Source organism: Micropterus salmoides, unplaced genomic scaffold (genome assembly GCF_014851395.1).
Source record: "Micropterus salmoides isolate LMB-PRFRI ecotype aquatic unplaced genomic scaffold, ASM1485139v1 Ms_hic_scaffold_7, whole genome shotgun sequence".
NCBI classification, from domain to species: Eukaryota; Metazoa; Chordata; class Actinopteri; order Centrarchiformes; family Centrarchidae; genus Micropterus; species Micropterus salmoides.
The window spans coordinates 6,555,948-6,571,838 of NW_024044459.1; the positions used below are offsets into that span (position 1 = coordinate 6,555,948).

The 15,891-nt window shown below is 39.9% G+C and overlaps 3 protein-coding genes across 5 annotated transcripts; all 3 read right to left on the reverse strand.

Moving 5' to 3' along the window:
- Nucleotides 1-230: 230 nt before the first annotated feature.
- On the reverse strand, nucleotides 231-6,684 carry rad9b (RAD9 checkpoint clamp component B). Of its 3 annotated transcripts, none has more exons than XM_038704301.1 (11): nucleotides 6,496-6,679; nucleotides 6,151-6,221; nucleotides 5,779-5,916; nucleotides 5,460-5,574; nucleotides 5,103-5,202; nucleotides 4,513-4,619; nucleotides 4,213-4,319; nucleotides 3,224-3,288; nucleotides 2,806-2,928; nucleotides 1,172-1,394; nucleotides 231-625 (listed from the first exon to the last, which is right to left on the reverse strand). In XM_038704301.1, exons 1-11 carry the CDS (start codon nucleotides 6,527-6,529, stop codon nucleotides 488-490), a joined length of 1,221 nt encoding a protein of 406 aa, XP_038560229.1. In that variant the 5' UTR covers nucleotides 6,530-6,679; the 3' UTR covers nucleotides 231-487. The 3 variants fall into 3 exon arrangements, with proteins under 3 accessions (XP_038560229.1, XP_038560230.1, XP_038560231.1); XM_038704302.1 differs by having other exon boundaries at nucleotides 5,779-5,844; nucleotides 6,496-6,677; XM_038704303.1 differs by lacking the exon at nucleotides 231-625 and adding an exon at nucleotides 656-1,084 and having other exon boundaries at nucleotides 6,496-6,684.
- A 737-nt stretch (nucleotides 6,685-7,421) lies between these two features.
- LOC119891825 (protein FAM216A-like) lies at nucleotides 7,422-9,296 on the reverse strand. Its single transcript, XM_038703726.1, has 4 exons — nucleotides 9,006-9,296; nucleotides 8,202-8,332; nucleotides 7,957-8,083; nucleotides 7,422-7,885 (listed from the first exon to the last, which is right to left on the reverse strand). The coding sequence occupies exons 1-4, from the start codon at nucleotides 9,091-9,093 to the stop codon at nucleotides 7,719-7,721; spliced, it is 513 nt and encodes a 170-aa protein (XP_038559654.1). The 5' UTR covers nucleotides 9,094-9,296; the 3' UTR covers nucleotides 7,422-7,718.
- Nucleotides 9,297-9,438: 142 nt separating this feature from the next.
- Nucleotides 9,439-14,906, reverse strand: LOC119891826 (ubiquitin-conjugating enzyme E2 G1-like). Its single transcript, XM_038703727.1, has 6 exons — nucleotides 14,735-14,906; nucleotides 12,307-12,409; nucleotides 12,100-12,197; nucleotides 11,718-11,896; nucleotides 11,486-11,593; nucleotides 9,439-11,385 (listed from the first exon to the last, which is right to left on the reverse strand). Exons 1-5 carry the CDS (start codon nucleotides 14,775-14,777, stop codon nucleotides 11,507-11,509), a joined length of 510 nt encoding a protein of 169 aa, XP_038559655.1. The 5' UTR covers nucleotides 14,778-14,906; the 3' UTR covers nucleotides 9,439-11,385; nucleotides 11,486-11,506.
- Nucleotides 14,907-15,891: the final 985 nt, after the last annotated feature.

Below are 15,891 nucleotides of genomic sequence, written 5' to 3' on the forward strand. Positions count from 1 at the left end.
CTGGTGTTTTCCCATCAAGACATTATCACAATACGTTCTGCATCCACTGTTACCTCATGGTCCTGAAAAGATAAGATAATGCTTATGAACACCTTGTACCTTGTGTGTACTCCCACATTCCTCAGACATAAGGCATCCTAAGAATTACACACAAGTGTGGCATCTTCAGGCTGACCAAATACATTTTTTTCCTCCTTACATGCTATGACTGATGTATTTCACAACTGAAATAGTAAAAACAAGTTCTTGGATATATTCTTTGATAAATATTACAAATACATTCTTTTTCAATTCCCAACTGAACATTGTGGGTATACGTAAAATCTTGAGCACAGTTTTAACAAGCAAAAACAAAATGCCATGAACAAAACTACTTAAAATGCAGAGTATATTAAAAAATAAATTCATTTAGATCCTGTCATTCCGACAGTTCAATGTTGTGGCCTCATTCTGGCAGAGAAACGAGTAGTGTGTAATAACTCTGTTCTCAGAGTGAAGGGCTTCTTGTGTAGTCTTCCTCCACATTCTCCTCTCCGTCACTGTAGCATGCCAGAACAGGCAGCCTGACAGCACTGCCATCATTGTCCTGCTCTGAGGACAAAGCCCTGAACAGGAGTGAGCAGATCTACAGGGGGAGAGAGGAAACGTACGTTAGTGCAGTGTTATTAAAACATTTTAGAGCTTCAGAAATGAGCTGGCTTTTATTTTGATTTTCCTATCACTTTGTTTTTTTTTGCTGAAGGGAGGAAAAAAGGAAATGTGTATTAAATGAAATCTTCAATGCAATAAAAGAAATTCGAGTGCTGAATCAGGTCAACACAGAGGAACAATACCAGGTGCCAGACAGAAAGGTCTGAAGACAAAAGGTCAGAGTATTGGGTTTGAGTGTGATTTCAACAGAAAGGTTAGATTCGTCACACTGACATAGAACACAGGCTCTCTCACGTCCAATGTCACCTTACTTGTCTTCAGTCGCACCTCATATGGTGAGGCATTATGGCACTCTGGGCCTACTTCCAGTGGAGGTCAAAGTAAAACACTTGATGCACTTTGGTACTTCTCAGTGTCACCTGCCCTGTCAACACTGTAAAGCCCGCAAGCCCGGGAACAAGCAGAGGTCAAGTGGAGTTGCCAGTGTAAAATTAAAAAACAAACAGGAAGCTCTTGTTACCGTGGAGGAAGCCGGAGTCGAGGTGGCACTGGGACAGGCCTCATCAGGTGCACCGAGTCCATTAGGGTCGTCAGTCTGAGGCAGAAGCTGCATCACAAACGGTGGGTTGATAATGGGGCTGCCCTGGCTGGATGCTATCAGCTCTGTCATATCAGGAATTTCCTGAGGCTCCCTGCCGTCTGCCTCACCTGAGCCGACAGGTAGAACAGCGGCACCTGCACACCTGGAAACACACCCAACACATTCGTCTTTGCGGCAAGCTGTTGTGTGAGCTAATGATCAGTTCCTGAGCTGGCAAAAATAGTCATGACGCTCGTGCGGTGCCATATTCTATAGCCGCAAACTAACAATTGTCCCTATGCAGACATCACAGTGAAATTTGACTCGTGAGCCTGGTGAGGAGAGGTGTAGTTAATACCGGCATGCCTGGTGCAGGGTGTGGAGAGACGGAGAGGAGGGGCGGCCTGAGAGGAAACACACAACGCTGTGACGCTGAAAATTAGGGCATCTTTTTGGACAACTCTCATAGGAAACATGTTTCTGGGGAACATTTAAATATATTGACCATGTGTCTTTGTTGCCGTCAATAATAAAAACTGTGTTCTGTTTATTTCAAGCACTTCACATAAAACAGTGCATTTACAATGATATAATAATGAAATAGTACTCTGATTACTTGTAGTTCGTGATGACATGTTCAATAAGTTAAATTCTGCCACTAAAACTGTCAAAGAGAATAACGAGGGTAATAAATCTTAAACAAATTAACAAACTGTGACTGTAACAGGGAATGAAGCTCAGCTGACACTGAAAGTGGCCTTAAGCACGGTATGAGCAGACAAGAAAACAACACTGTGGTGGTAACCACAATACGTGTCATCAACCTCTGAGAAGCAACAGACCAGAAGTATAAAGAGAAACACTGCAGGAAGAAGTACAGACAGCAAACTGGTTGTAAGAAGTCTCCACACAAACTCAGGCTCTTTAGTTGTACTTCAAAGGGACCCTGAGGCAGTAGGCAAGAGAAGTGTCTTACAAGCATGCCACGAATAACAAAAATGTACTGCATATTTTGAGAAAACAAACTAAATGACTTGTTTCAAAACAGAAAATACAGGTTAAGGAATGCAGGCGGTAGTTGAGCTCCTGAGCTCAATAAGTGGGGGAAGGTGCTCTGAAGAACTCCGAGCAGTGCACACAAGCAAACCAAGCTACAAATGACCCAAGATGTTCAACAGTACAGCTGGGACTGGTGCGACAGAATCCACCCACGGCCCAAAGCACAGTGCGCGAGAAAGAGAGCAGGTTAGCAGAGCAGGACAGTGACAGTGGCCAAGCATGCTAGCTTAGCGGAGATGAAGGGTTTACATGCTGTCACACTGACAGGCTCCTAACCTAACTCCACATGTCCTGGGCTTGACCTATTTATCTTTGTTACAGACACAAGGCTGGCTGCTGTAATACTATACCCTCTTAGGAAGCTACAAACAGCCAATGAGGACAAACTGCCTCCACCGAGTGCCAGGAGAGAAGCTCAGGTAGAGCCCCGTGGGAAGCTTCGATTATACTCTCGAATACTTTACTGCATGCAGGATTAAAAGCAGTGTGACTGGAGCCAGCACAGTGTTTGTTACCTGGAGGTAGCAGGGGCCAGAGTCTCTGTAGGCTGAGAGGGGTCCCTGCTTTCAGAGTCGATGAGAGTAGCTAGCACCACAGTGGCCTCCAGGATCATGTCCTCCACAGAGAAGCACACAGGCCTGCAAACAACATCAATGACACATTGATAGATATCTGACAGCAGCAGAAATCCAATAACATGATCTCTTCTTTTTAAAGAAGCCAAAAGAAACACCATAACTGGTCAACTGGTAAATCAGCTGGTACTATAATCAGACTCACCAGCCACAGACAAAATAATTTACTGGGTTTTGGGCTTGTCTGGTGTTAACTGAACACTCAGCCTGTGGTACAGCACCACACAGACTAGCGTTGGTCTTTATAACTTGAGATGCAAATGCTACTCAGGCTAATCACAATGGCTCAGAGACTTACTTTCCTGCAACGCCAAAGTGGACCGACACTGGAAGGCAATGGGACTCTGCAAAGGACAGTAAACCCTGGAAAAAACACAACAGCAGCAAGTCAGTGGCAAAAAACGAGATATCTGTGTCACGACAATAACATTTTAATAGCTGATCATTTTGAGAATAGTTTCATGGCATGTTTACAACAATCAGGCTAAAGAAAAACGTCAACGCTCGAGCAAATTGAGGGCGACTAAAACGTAAAGCCTGGCCTCTAATCCATCCAAACCCGATTTTCTAAAACCGACAGGAACAAGAAGACTAGGCTGGCTAATGAGGAGCCTCACAGCGGGGTGTAAAAGAAACATTCCAAGAAGTTAGGGACAAGAGTCGTGGGTGTTAATGCAGCTCAAGTCTTAATAACTGGACAGTTCATCCAAATGTCCAACCAAGTTCTTTTGCTTTGTTTTCTAAGGCAAGAAAGAAGAAAGCAATTAAATAAGGGGTGTGTTCATTTAGAAGCTTTAACAGACCACTTTGGATTACAGAGCACGCTATTCTGGAAATGACATCATATTTCTCTAAGATCCAATGTTTTGCTGTTACTCAAGATATAAATAGTTTAAGATCAACTTAAGTTGAACCAGCCCTTAAATATAAACACATTCCTACTTGGCTCGGAAGTTACACCTTTCAGAATGAACTGCACAATGTGAAGCCTATAATTTCTGCCACTCATAAATTCAATTCCTTTTTCTCTGTAGTGGTATAACATGCATCATTTAGGTCACACTACCTTTGCTATAAAAAGGAACCACAGCAGTGAAGGGAAAGTTCACATAAAAAAACGATAGAGAGGCCCGAGTACAGAGGCTTTAGGACACTTGAGTATGCAGATTACAGGAGCAGAAATATGAGCTCCTAAGACGTTAAATGCTCCTGGTAAGCCAGTCACACACACATACTCTCTGCATACACACTCAAAGGTACACACGCCTCCAAAAATAACCCTGTTACCCTCAACTCCTTCAGACAGAAGGTTATGTCCGAGTCCACTCCAATCTGAAAGTAGTCAAACTCGTCTGGGTGTAAGGACATCTCAGTGCACATCATCTTCATGTGACCTGCGACACGAGTACATCCAAGTCACAGAGTGTCTTGTACAACATTTTTAGTTTTTGTTTTAATGTGGTTGAAGAATTAAATGTGCGGCATTTGAATGATCAGGTTAGGTTGTCAAATGTCAATCTCAATCTATCTGCCGCTCACAGCGCGGCCCTGGGCCTGTGGCCAAATCACAGTGTAAAGTTAGCTCACCGTTTCCCCCCTCGTAGTAATTTCTCAGGCTGACTCTCAGAGGAGTCATGGACAGAGTGATCTCCTCCTGGGACACTGGGAAATGCATCACCATATCACCAAGAAGCCTGCAGAGGTAGAGAAAAACAAATGCAAAACCACACAGAATCAACTCAATCAAGCACTACACAGAGAACCTTTTGTCAGCAATGTCCTACTGAAGGATCGTGGTTCTCCAAAGTCTCTATACTTTGGGTAATAATGTTTATGTCTTTTTGTTTAATCTGATTGATTGAACTGAATTGCACTGAACTGAAGCTCTGTGCCGCCCAGTGTCAGCTGATAGTACAAACTATTGTGACCACCCATTCTCTCTCCATCAAATAGTCTGGACTGTTGAATCCAGCTAGAGGCTACCATATACTTTAATCATTTCACAATAAATCCAATTGTCGTGAAAAGAAGAGAGGTTAAGAAAACAAAAAATTTGTTTGGCTAAAAAAGGGTCCTACTCAATTATAGAAATGTGCATCTGATGTTTTATTTTCAGAGTACTGTATATAATAGAAAGCTGAGGATCTAATTTGATAACAGAATACTGAGTTGCTAACCTGGCAGGAGCTTTCAGCACATTGGGACAGAGGTGTGAGGCAAACACCGCCTGCAGAGCCTCACTTTCCTGGAACCGTAGGTTGTGGGTTTTAGTGATGCCTATCACAAAAGCAGACAGGATATTTGGAGCACACTGCCACCAAGTGCTGACAATATGCAACGCTGTGTGTTAAAGGTCATTTTGAGCATGGTAAAAGAAAACAGTTCAGAGTTTTTATAAGTCCATTACATGAATGGATAAAGACTTTTTTTTTTTTACAATCAAATAGGCTAAGTCTCTAAAAACCCTGAATCTTTTTTCTTTATCTTTCCTTTACCTGCAGCTAGTGTATACTACAAAATGCAATGTTTCCTACCATGCCTGCAGAAAAACTGGATCATCACCCGGTCACTGGAAGTGCTGATCGATATCTGACAACGCTCCACATTACGCTCAATGGAAGTCAAACACCGGAAAAGAAGTAGAACAGACTTGAAAACAAACAGACACGTTTAAGACAAGACAGCCATGACTGTTTTAACATTTCAACCACAAAGTCTTAAAGGGAGGACCTTATCATGTCATGTTTGTGCCTTAGTTCAGTTTAGGCTTCTACTGCTAAAAATTTGTATTTGTCCAGTGCAGTGAGCTGTGATGAGCTATGTACAGATGAATAATCAAAATGACTGATATACCTTCATGACCAGCTTGCATTTGACTGTTTCACTGCCCTGCCCTGAAACTGATCCCAAGCTGTAGTGCTGGAAGAACAGCGGTGAGAAGAGGAAGCAAGCATATGCAGAATGAGCAGAATTCACTGATCTCAGCGCCAGCTTTAAGACAAAGAGAGAGAGATTCAGTCAAGATGCTGCTCATTTCTGCCATAGCCTGCAGGAGAAAAGGAGCTGACAGCGGCCACACATATGGAGAGCACCCATACAATAATTTTTAAAAGAAAAATAAAGACGAGGGGGAAGCTATAATGTTACTCCTCTGGCTCAGGTCAAGAATATGTGATAATTCAACTACACGCTGTTTGCCTTCCAGATTTAGTTGCTGCTTCTCACCCCTTTGGACATGGGATCCAACCACAGTTCATCTCCAATCCGTGACAGGGCATGAACAGCCTTACCAAATGCTGTAACACAACAATGTTCAAGGTTAGCCACATACAATTGTTTACATGTCTTACTAGAAGTTAACCACGCTAGCTTTTTATTTCATAACAAAATGGGCTAAGTTAGTTTGTTAGTTATAAGCTAAGCTACATTAGCCTAGCATCAGCTTTCATTATACATATTTTATAAGCATCATATGAGCTGCTACCTATATGCAGGTTACATGTTTTAAATCTATATTTTCTCTACAGCAGATCTATCTTGGTAACCAAATTTACAATTGTTTAGTACTACCTTTGACACAGTTTCCTTCAAGTACACAGTTCATATTTGCTGATGACAGACTTCAACTCAGGAGCTCATCGCGGGCTTCGACAAAGGGCGCGCGCGGGCCGATACTAATACAAGGAAGACTTATTTGTCACATTACAACATGTTGCAGAGGGAAATTTTGTTTGTAACTCCCTTCTGCTAAATAGCAGACAAGATACTGTAGTATAAAAAGCAATTTAAAAACGGTAAACGGAAATAAACTAAATTCAGTGGAGCAGTGCTGAGGATGAATTTGAGCTTAAAAGTCTGATAGCTGCGCTGCAGTCTGGTGGTGGCAGCAGAAACTCTTCTCTTCCTAGAAGGCAGCAGGGTGAACAGGCTGTGGCTGGGTGGGTACTGTCCTTTAGTATCCTTTGGGCTCTGTGAAGGCACCTCACCTCAACCATATCACTGATATTCGGGAGTGATATAGTGTATGAAACATGAAGGACTCTCTAAAAAACTGATCCCAACATAAGGGCCAAGTTGGCTTGAAGGGGGACCTCCCCAGGAAACTGCAAGCTGTAACTGTACATACTTAATGGTCTTTATTTATTGGTTTATATAAAATACTTTTTATCTGTAGTATCTTGACAGATGTTAATTACACTGAAAACAAGATGATTAAATAGTTATTGAAATAGTTAATAAGGATGCAGAGCAATAATAAAAATACATTATAAATGTTAGAGGTGTCTGTAAGAAGTGGTAAAGTTGGATAATTTATAAAGACCAAATAAAGGTATATTATTAGAAAGAAGATAGATAGATAGATAGATAGATAGATAGATCTATCTCTCTATCTCTCTCTCTCTCTCTATCTATATCTATATATATCTATCTCTATATATAGATATATAGAGATACACACACACACACACACACACACTGACTGCTAGAACGCAGAATTTCCAATATAATGTTTATTATTGTGTTTTGGATAATAGTATGATTAAGAATACAAGTACACTTTATGAAACCACTACAAGTAGACATTCAACTTAAAGAACAACATGGAAAGACGTGTACTATAACTCGACATGCAGTAGTGCTTGTAATACATGCATGTCTGTATAAATCTGCCTGCTTGCTGAGGACATTTTTGTGCAATAATAATACAACAGGCATTGATATAAAGATCAACATACTCACTAGAAGGTTGTTAAAGCCTTCAAAATAGTAATACCATATCTCATGCCTAGCTGTCATCTCTTGACTATTTTTGGAAGTATGACATCAGAATTAGCTGTGCTGCTTTTCCTCTGCCCTTGTGGCTTTGGCCTTGCCACATCCTTCTCTGCATCCTTTGTGAAGGTACTATTTTTTCTATGGTGATGATCCCCATACTTCCTTCTGCAGGTGGGATTCTGACCTAGGAGATACAAAACACAGCATGAGAAGAATGGTAGTGACAGTTTATGTTTGAGACATTTAGATACACACCTGACTGAACGCATGTGTGCAGCACACTGAGATAGTGCTGCTTCATCTGCTGCCTCAAGTGCTCTGTACTATAAATGTTTGCTATACTGCAAAGGTAGCGTCTCTGTCCGGCTGTAAGGGCTGGGTGCTGAGAAAGAAACGAGAAAGTAGCCTTGTTACATATGAGGAATATTACAATTATCTTAACAGTAAAAACGTCAGAACGAAAACTGACTTGAGTGTGTTCTAGTGTTTTATGTGGTTACCTGCAAGAAGGGTGCAGACATCATAGATTTGGGAATGTGTATTGTTTTCATGTGCTGGCTGCCCGCAGACACATTTGTGTGTGTTCCTCTGTACATCTCCCTCCCTTGCTGATTAGGTAGATATTCAAAGCCTGCCAAAAGCAACATGTAACAATACAATGCCTTATTTCTAACAATTAAGATCATCTGTGGTGTTATGCAAGCAGCACATTTTAAGCAAAACACATTTTACCGGAAATTATTTTAATTCCAGTGTATCATAGCACACAATTAACTCAATTCAGCAAGTCTAGATTTGATCCGTTTAAAATATTGATGGAAAAAAAAAAAAAAAAAAACTTTAAAATTAGTTCTTGGATGTGTATCCACCAGAAATTAATGTTTCATTACATAAAAATTTATATATATATATATATATATATACACACACACACACACACACACACACACACACACTTAAGTAATGTAATACATCTACTGAAGTAAAAAAGTGAGGTACTTAAACTTAACGTGCTTTTTGAGTTCATACTACTTTGTACTTATAGTTTATTGTACTTTTTGGTAAGTCAAGTTTAGAATTTACTTTAGAATTGGCTTCTTTTACATAACAGATCTGAACACTTTTTCCACCAGTAGAAACTACATTACTCACAAGCCGAGAGGTTTAGTGTAGTCATCAACTAGAAAGCAGACATCTACAATTATATTTTAGATACTGTTTGCATTCAAATAATCTACTCTAATTTAAAATGAAAACAGGTTTACTCATGTCTGGTTAGCATTTAAGAGAGATATTTGACTCACCGTCAGTGCATCCCTGGTTAGATTCTTCAGTCCTAAAAAAATCAAAAAACTCAGTTTGAAAAATAGAGAATATAGATGAATCTATCATCTATATTCATCCATTAAATATCACATAGCGGCCTTACCTCATTAAGATGGGACCTTTTCTATGTTTTAACAAGTTTTCTTTTTTCAGATGCTCAACAAATGTAACGCGCTTTCTCATTGTTATTTACAATCCCAATTTCTCCTGTCGATATGTCAGACAGGTTGCTAGCATCTTTATCAGCTCAGTTTTTGTTGCAGCCAGCAGAGCCTATTAGTGTGAAATGAAGCCAGCCCTGGAATCTGACACCATTCCCAGGGTTCCAATTACAGAGCAGAGGTCTAATATACTTGAACCCAGAGCGTGTTCTCATCTAAAATGTAAAACACAAACTAAATTACAAGCCACTCTGTTTACACACTTTATTGAGCATCATGTCCAATATACATTGCATTGACACAAAATGAAAAGAAAAAAACCCCAAAACAAATAATGGCATTAGGGTGGAATACCTGGACACACCATTTTCAGAGCGTATTGCTTAATGACATTTCAAACGCACCGAATCTGTGCAAATACAGTGAACACCGGTCAGAGGAGGTCATGGTAGGTTAGAAAATTCTGACTCAAAAAGGTAATGTCAGCAGTTATGTGATCATCAAGTCTACAGAAATCTACCAACTGTACACATCACATTCACCCAGAATGTACTAACAATGGTATTATATTTAAACATACCCAAAACTCCTTCAAACCTGATTGCATGCGCCAAAAGATGGTTAGCTATTTGTCAGTCACAGATCAATCATGTATAACATCATTTCAAATAGATGTCGTCATGGCTTACTAATCAGCAACACCATCAATGAAAGTGAAAAGCCAGTGGTTTCCAGACTCCTCCCAAAACACGGCTGTGTTAAGCTCCTTAAACAATAAAACCTAGATGCAGGATTGTGTTCATTTCCCTTTAGAACACTTCTTTATACTTTACCAAGTGGTGTGTTAACTTCAAGTCTCTATCAAGAATTACAACCCAAATTCAGTGATTAAGTAAAGGTGATAAATATTATCTAAGTATGCATCAATCACAACTCAAGATGTTGGTAGAATTAAAGAGCATTACTCAAATCCCCAGAGTCTAAACCCACGAGAGACTTAACATCATTTACCCACACATTGCACCAAAGCCGAATGTGCCACGACAAACAAAGCAAGAATGACAAGCCTAAATCTACTACGGAGCCCCTAATATTCCTCATGTTAATAGAATAATAACTCAAACAACCATAATCCTTGTCAACTTTAAAAAAAAAAAAAGATAAATTTAAAAAAAAATCCTCGTTTACTTTCTTTATCTTTTCAAATTGAGGTAAGCTCAGATGCCAGTTAACCAGTACACACGCAAAATAATCACAGCTTAAGCTACTTTCACAGACTGTATTTGGTTGTCCATGATTTATAATGACATTGTGAAAAGACATTAGCCTACCTCTTTAACCATAAGGGCCATGTGTTAAGGGAAATGGTCAGGAATATTAGAGGTTTATCTTACTGATTGCTAATAGACACCCTAATGAATTTTGCTCCTGAGAAGTTGGCACAAACCTTCTGTTACCGTTAGTTATGCCCGTGCAAGTCAATATATTATAAAACAATAACTCTCAAATCACTGAGTAAAACATTCCATTAAAATCTACAGCTAGCAACAATACATAACAGAACTGTTTGAGGGAATCATGCAGGTTTGAGAGTCATGGTTTTATACCTATTGGACATACACTAGCATAAGAAGAAAATAGAGGCTGTTTCTCAGAAAAATAAAAGACCGCATGAAAGTCCCTCCAAAAGTTCTCAACCTGACCTTCTAAACAACAAGCAGACTGTGAGGAGGTGAAGCCAACATAAGGCAACAGTGATTCAATGACAGTGTTGAAAATAATCACATCTATTGACAGATTTTTGGGCCGACATTAATCAGGTGGTTAGTATTCAGCAGGGAGGACAGGTGATGGCAACGGACTTTTGTTTTGTTTTACACAATCTTGACCACTAAATTGCATAAGAAACCTGGTATAAAGTAGAAACTGTTCAGCAGCAGATAAAAAAAGCAAGTTAATTTACAGTAGTGACATATCTTACATCATTAATTTTTCAAAATAAATAACATTAAATATACAATTCCAGGTAGGAAACGGGTTAATTTCGCTGGTGGGGTTCTCAAATTTGGCTCATCTTGCGGAAAATGACAAACCGTTCACAGAAACGTGGTTGAAGCCAACCAATTCCTTTGACTGGCAAAACAAGGGGTGCAAAAGCCTTTTGCTGAAATTTTCCCTCTGAAGGCATTTCCTTTAACTGGAAAAGAAAAGAAAGATCATCATACTTACTATTACTTCCTGAAGCAGGGTTTAATGTGTGACTATTACTACTAGCTGAAACAGTTCAATTTACTTACCCTGGAATTTAAAATTGAATCCTAATCAAATGCCATCTCTTGACTTTTTCTTACACAGCGAGCCACCTTCCTCTTGAATTCACCGTTAGGGTCCTCCCTCCACTCTTTCTGTGGGAGCAACATCAGATTTTTTTTTAATGACCAATTCTCAATTTCGTTCATCTGCTCAGATAAAAGGAATGAAAAAGGGGATTTCCAGTGTCAGGGGAATGAGATAAGTAGTGTAACTCACCGCGGCATCCACATTAGCTGGTGAGTCGCTGTTGGGATCTGCCAGCATGGAGATAACACTAATCATGATTGTCTCTACCGTGTGGATTGGAAGCCAGCGCTCCTCAGGCTTTTCATAGCCAAACTTGTCTTCTCCCGGCTCATGCAGAATTGAGATGCAAACATCCCCGTTCTTTGCAACTGTGGAGAATGCGGGCATGGATTTAACAGCAGCCAATATAATGTGGCGACAGCCTTCAATACAATTAAGCTTAAAGCCTGGATTACTTTTCCTTTAAAATAATCCAATAAAGTAGCAAAAATGCATTTATTTTTCCAGACCATGTGATGGCAAGGAAGGTTTGAAGAAAGCAAACATCAAAGGACCTGCTGGAAGTGTTTACCATTTGGGTGCCAGATTTCAGTGATGAACTTCATCTTTGGAGGCCGTAGTGGATAATCATAGGGAAAGGTTAGGTATGCTTTAAAAAACCCTCCTTCACTGCAATACATAGAACAGAGCAAGGACAAATGAGAAAAAATGAACTGAGATAGTAATGCATGTATATTTCTCAACCAAAGACATTCTTAACCAAATAGTTCTCACTTACAATAGGGTATCTTGTGGGCCGATTATCACAACTTCCCATTTATATATGTCATCATCATCTATCAGACCAGCTGAAAAGCCCTCCACGGGGTTCTTGTTGAGCTCTGGGAAAAAGGCAGATGCTATCTTTTAATACAATGAGCTGGAAATGTAACCCAACTGTAGCACCTTCACAGAAGTGACAGGTCTAGTAGAAGTCGGGTACATATCAATGGGTGTATTCTGAAGAAGTAAACACTCAAAGTTGTTTGTTGTTACATTGACAAATCCCCTGCAACGGGTAGAAATAGGAGAGACAGTGGTCAAAGTGGCGAAAGATAATAATTTAATAAGCCAATTGGTACTATTTGACATATTAACACACTATATTCAATTACAGGCAGTGTATAGAGAGTGTATGTAACAGTAATCTGGGATTTGGTGAATGTCAGAACAAAAAAAACAAACAAAATTCAAAAATTCAACAGAAAACCATTACATGGTAAAGTGCAAGACAAGTGCATGTGATTTTTCATATGGCAATATAAACAACAAAAGGGAAAAAATAGTTAACACAGAACTGAGATTTAAATTGATTTTAAAATAGGCCACAACAGCACAACAACAGGAAGAAAACAAGCTGCTGCAAGGTTATGGTGCACATAAACACTGACATTGATGAAGTAATGATGGAAGGTAAAGGTAAATGTAAGGCGAGCCTTTGTTAGGGTTGTACTGCTGTGGATACAAATTCTAATGTGAAGCAGCTGCAGGAAATGTTGAGTTTGCATTCACAACAAATTAATGATACAAAGCATGTTAACAGCTGCTGACCGCAGTGAGAGTGAATACGTACTAAGTGCTGTATTAGCCCCTTTAATTAACACCATTACTCTTAAAAAAGAAAAGCATGAATTGTGCTGATTTAATCTCTTGAGCCTAGATGTGTGATTCTGGCTAGAACCATAACATTTAATATAACAATGTGCAGTATCGACACTGACTAATTAGCTTAAAGTGTTCTTGTTTGGCTGTTTATTGTATATTATGCTGACTCAATCAAATTGTGGTTTCCAAAAATAATCACTGTCGCTGTTGAACTGAATCACCAGCTCGAAGTGAACTAAATGAAACTGTGAAGACAGTGATTCACATCCCCACGCACAGAGAAACCAAAATTAGCATATTGTACAATCAGTACAATATGCTAAATCTGTCCTCTAATGGGATGATGGCCTGTCTACGTTTTTAACTCAATGGATGCAGAGTGTGGGGGGGGTTACTGCTGTCATTTCAGCACCACAGTCAGTGGTTATGGCAAGCTACAGTACATTTTCACAGTAGTTTTCTGATAAGAGTATACACTGTGATGTTGTGTTATAGCTGCTTTTTAAACAGTCTATGGTTATAGCTCAGATATATTTTCATTATGTTGAAGGCTGCATTACAGTTTTCTGAACTTAATTGACTTTTGCAGTTGAGTAAAAATTAATATAAATAGAATTAAAAAATGTATTTTCTCAGAGACCACTTCCTATCCCTTATTGTATGAACGCACGTAAAATGTTTTAATGTATGACTCTAACCATATGTGTTATAGAGGTGTCAACAACAATCATGGTTTTAATAGGCAAGGCTCTGCGGCCCGCGGTGTCACTGATGTGATCCATCAGTTTTAAAAATGTCCCATTTATTTTAGGCTCGGGTGACAAGCATCCAGACTCTGAACTAGACTGTCAGTCAGCTGCAGACCAAACTCTACATCAGGGCTGTCTCAGTGTCGAGGTCCATCTGGCGTCAGTGAGAAAAGATACGCGACTGCCACAAACTGTAATACTATTGATGATGATTCTCAAAATAAGCCTACAGGAAAACAACATGAGTTTCATTACTGAGGGCTTGAACACTGAGATACGTGCCCTCACTAAAAGCCGCTAACTAACCGGCGTTACAGCCTGAGCCAGATTTGACACCAGAAACCTTACATATTTTATATAGCTAGCTGGCGAGTTTGTAATTTTAATCAAGTTGCTACTGGTAAAATAGCAGTGGTTTAGAATGTATACAGCTATCAATACCAAAGCTAAAGTAATGAGGGCAAATGAGTCCCTGGATTGATTATTCCTTTGTTCCGTCAGCTAAACTAATGTCGAACTTGCTAGCACGCTAGCAAGGTTTGCGTTGCGTTTCCGACATAAACCTTATTTGAGACACGTCTACTTTATAATGTGCATCTGTATTTCAACTAGTGACCAGCTAACATTAATGAAAACAGCTTAGCAAAACACTGAACTGCAGTGATAAAGGAACCCATGTTGCTTGGTTAGCTTTCTGAGCTTACTCCTATGGCGTAAACATAGCTTTGCGTAGCTAAAAAAAGCTAACGTTAGCTGCTGGGTAGGTAGCCTTTATATCGGCTATATTTGCTTACAACTGTGTATTCACATTACCTGCCAGTTGTTTTCGAAGAAGTAATGCTGATTGTTCGGTCATGGTACGCGGACGTAAATGGAGAACACTTTGTGTCGATAAATACTTTCCGAAAAATAGAGCTAAAGCTGAAATCGAGGTGAGATATCTGCTGCCTGCTGCTGATTTCCCTCTGTGTTTTGACACAACGTTCAGCTGCTGGCTTTAGCTGTGCGCATGCGCGTCTGTGAGTGTGTGTGTGTGTGCGTGTGTGTGTGTGGGCGTCTCAAGCAAGGCAACGTTTCAGACAAAAAAAGAAAAAGAAAAGAAAAGGTATCACTGATGTTGTGGCCGCAGGGCTTGATATCAGAACATTTTAATATAGTGGAAAAGTTCCTTTTTTTCTGTCATTTAAGTCAAAAACGGAAACTTTCATATATTCTAGCTTCATTATAGATAAAGTAAAATATTTCAGGCCTTTTTTTGTTTTGATCTTGATGATTACGGCTTAGAGCTTATGGAAATCAAAACTCCATATCTCAAAATATTAGAATATTAGGATAAAGAATGTGTAATACAGAAATGTCGACCTTCTGAAAAGTTGAAAAATTCTGAAATAGGTTAATTTGTGCACTCGGAACTTGGTCCGGGCTCCTGTTACTGAATTACTGAATCAATGTGGTGTGGCATGGAGGCAGTCAGCCTGTGGCACTGCTGAGTCATTATGGAAGCCCAGGTTGCTTTGATAGCGGCCTTCAGCTCGTCTGTATTGTTGGTCTGGTGTCTCTCATTTTCCTCTTGGCAATACCCCATAGATTCTCTATGGGCTTCAGGTCAGGACAGTTGGCTGGCCAATCAAGCACAGTAACGCCATGCTCAGCAACTACTACTACTACTTACTAGTCGTTTTGGCACTGTGGGCAGGTGCCAAGTCCTGCTGGAAAAGGATATCAGCATCTCCATAAAACTCGTCAGCAGATTGAAGCACGAAATCTCCTGGTAGACTTGGACATGACTTGGACATTGACTCTGGAAACACAGTGGACCAACATCTGCAGATGACATGGCACTCTAAATCATCACTGACTGTGGAAACACTGGACTTAAAGCAACTTGGAATCTGTGCCTCTCCACTCACCCTGCAGATTCTGGGACTGCATGTCCAAATGAAATTAAACATTTACTTTCATCTGAAAAG

Excerpts from the sequence above, each read along its gene's own strand:
- rad9b (XM_038704301.1), bottom strand. The coding sequence starts at position 6,529 with ATGAACTGTGTACTTGAAGGAAACTGTGTCAAAG. Across the intron at positions 6,222-6,495 it reads TGAAGGAAACTGTGTCAAAG|CATTTGGTAAGGCTGTTCAT; the intron begins GTAGTACTAAAC and ends GTTGTGTTACAG. Across the intron at positions 626-1,171 it reads CGACTCCGGCTTCCTCCACG|ATCTGCTCACTCCTGTTCAG; the intron begins GTAACAAGAGCT and ends CTCCCCCTGTAG.
- LOC119891825 (XM_038703726.1), bottom strand. The coding sequence starts at position 9,093 with ATGATAGATTCATCTATATTCTCTATTTTTCAAACTGAGTTTTTTGAT. Across the intron at positions 8,084-8,201 it reads TGTCTGCACCCTTCTTGCAG|CACCCAGCCCTTACAGCCGG; the intron begins GTAACCACATAA and ends TTTCTTTCTCAG. Across the intron at positions 7,886-7,956 it reads GCACACATGCGTTCAGTCAG|GTCAGAATCCCACCTGCAGA; the intron begins GTGTGTATCTAA and ends TGTATCTCCTAG.
- LOC119891826 (XM_038703727.1), bottom strand. The coding sequence starts at position 14,777 with ATGACCGAACAATCAGCATTACTTCTTCGAAAACAACTGGCAG. Across the intron at positions 12,410-14,734 it reads TCTTCGAAAACAACTGGCAG|AGCTCAACAAGAACCCCGTG; the intron begins GTAATGTGAATA and ends CCTTTTTCCCAG. Across the intron at positions 11,897-12,099 it reads TGAAATCTGGCACCCAAATG|TTGCAAAGAACGGGGATGTT; the intron begins GTAAACACTTCC and ends CATTCTCCACAG.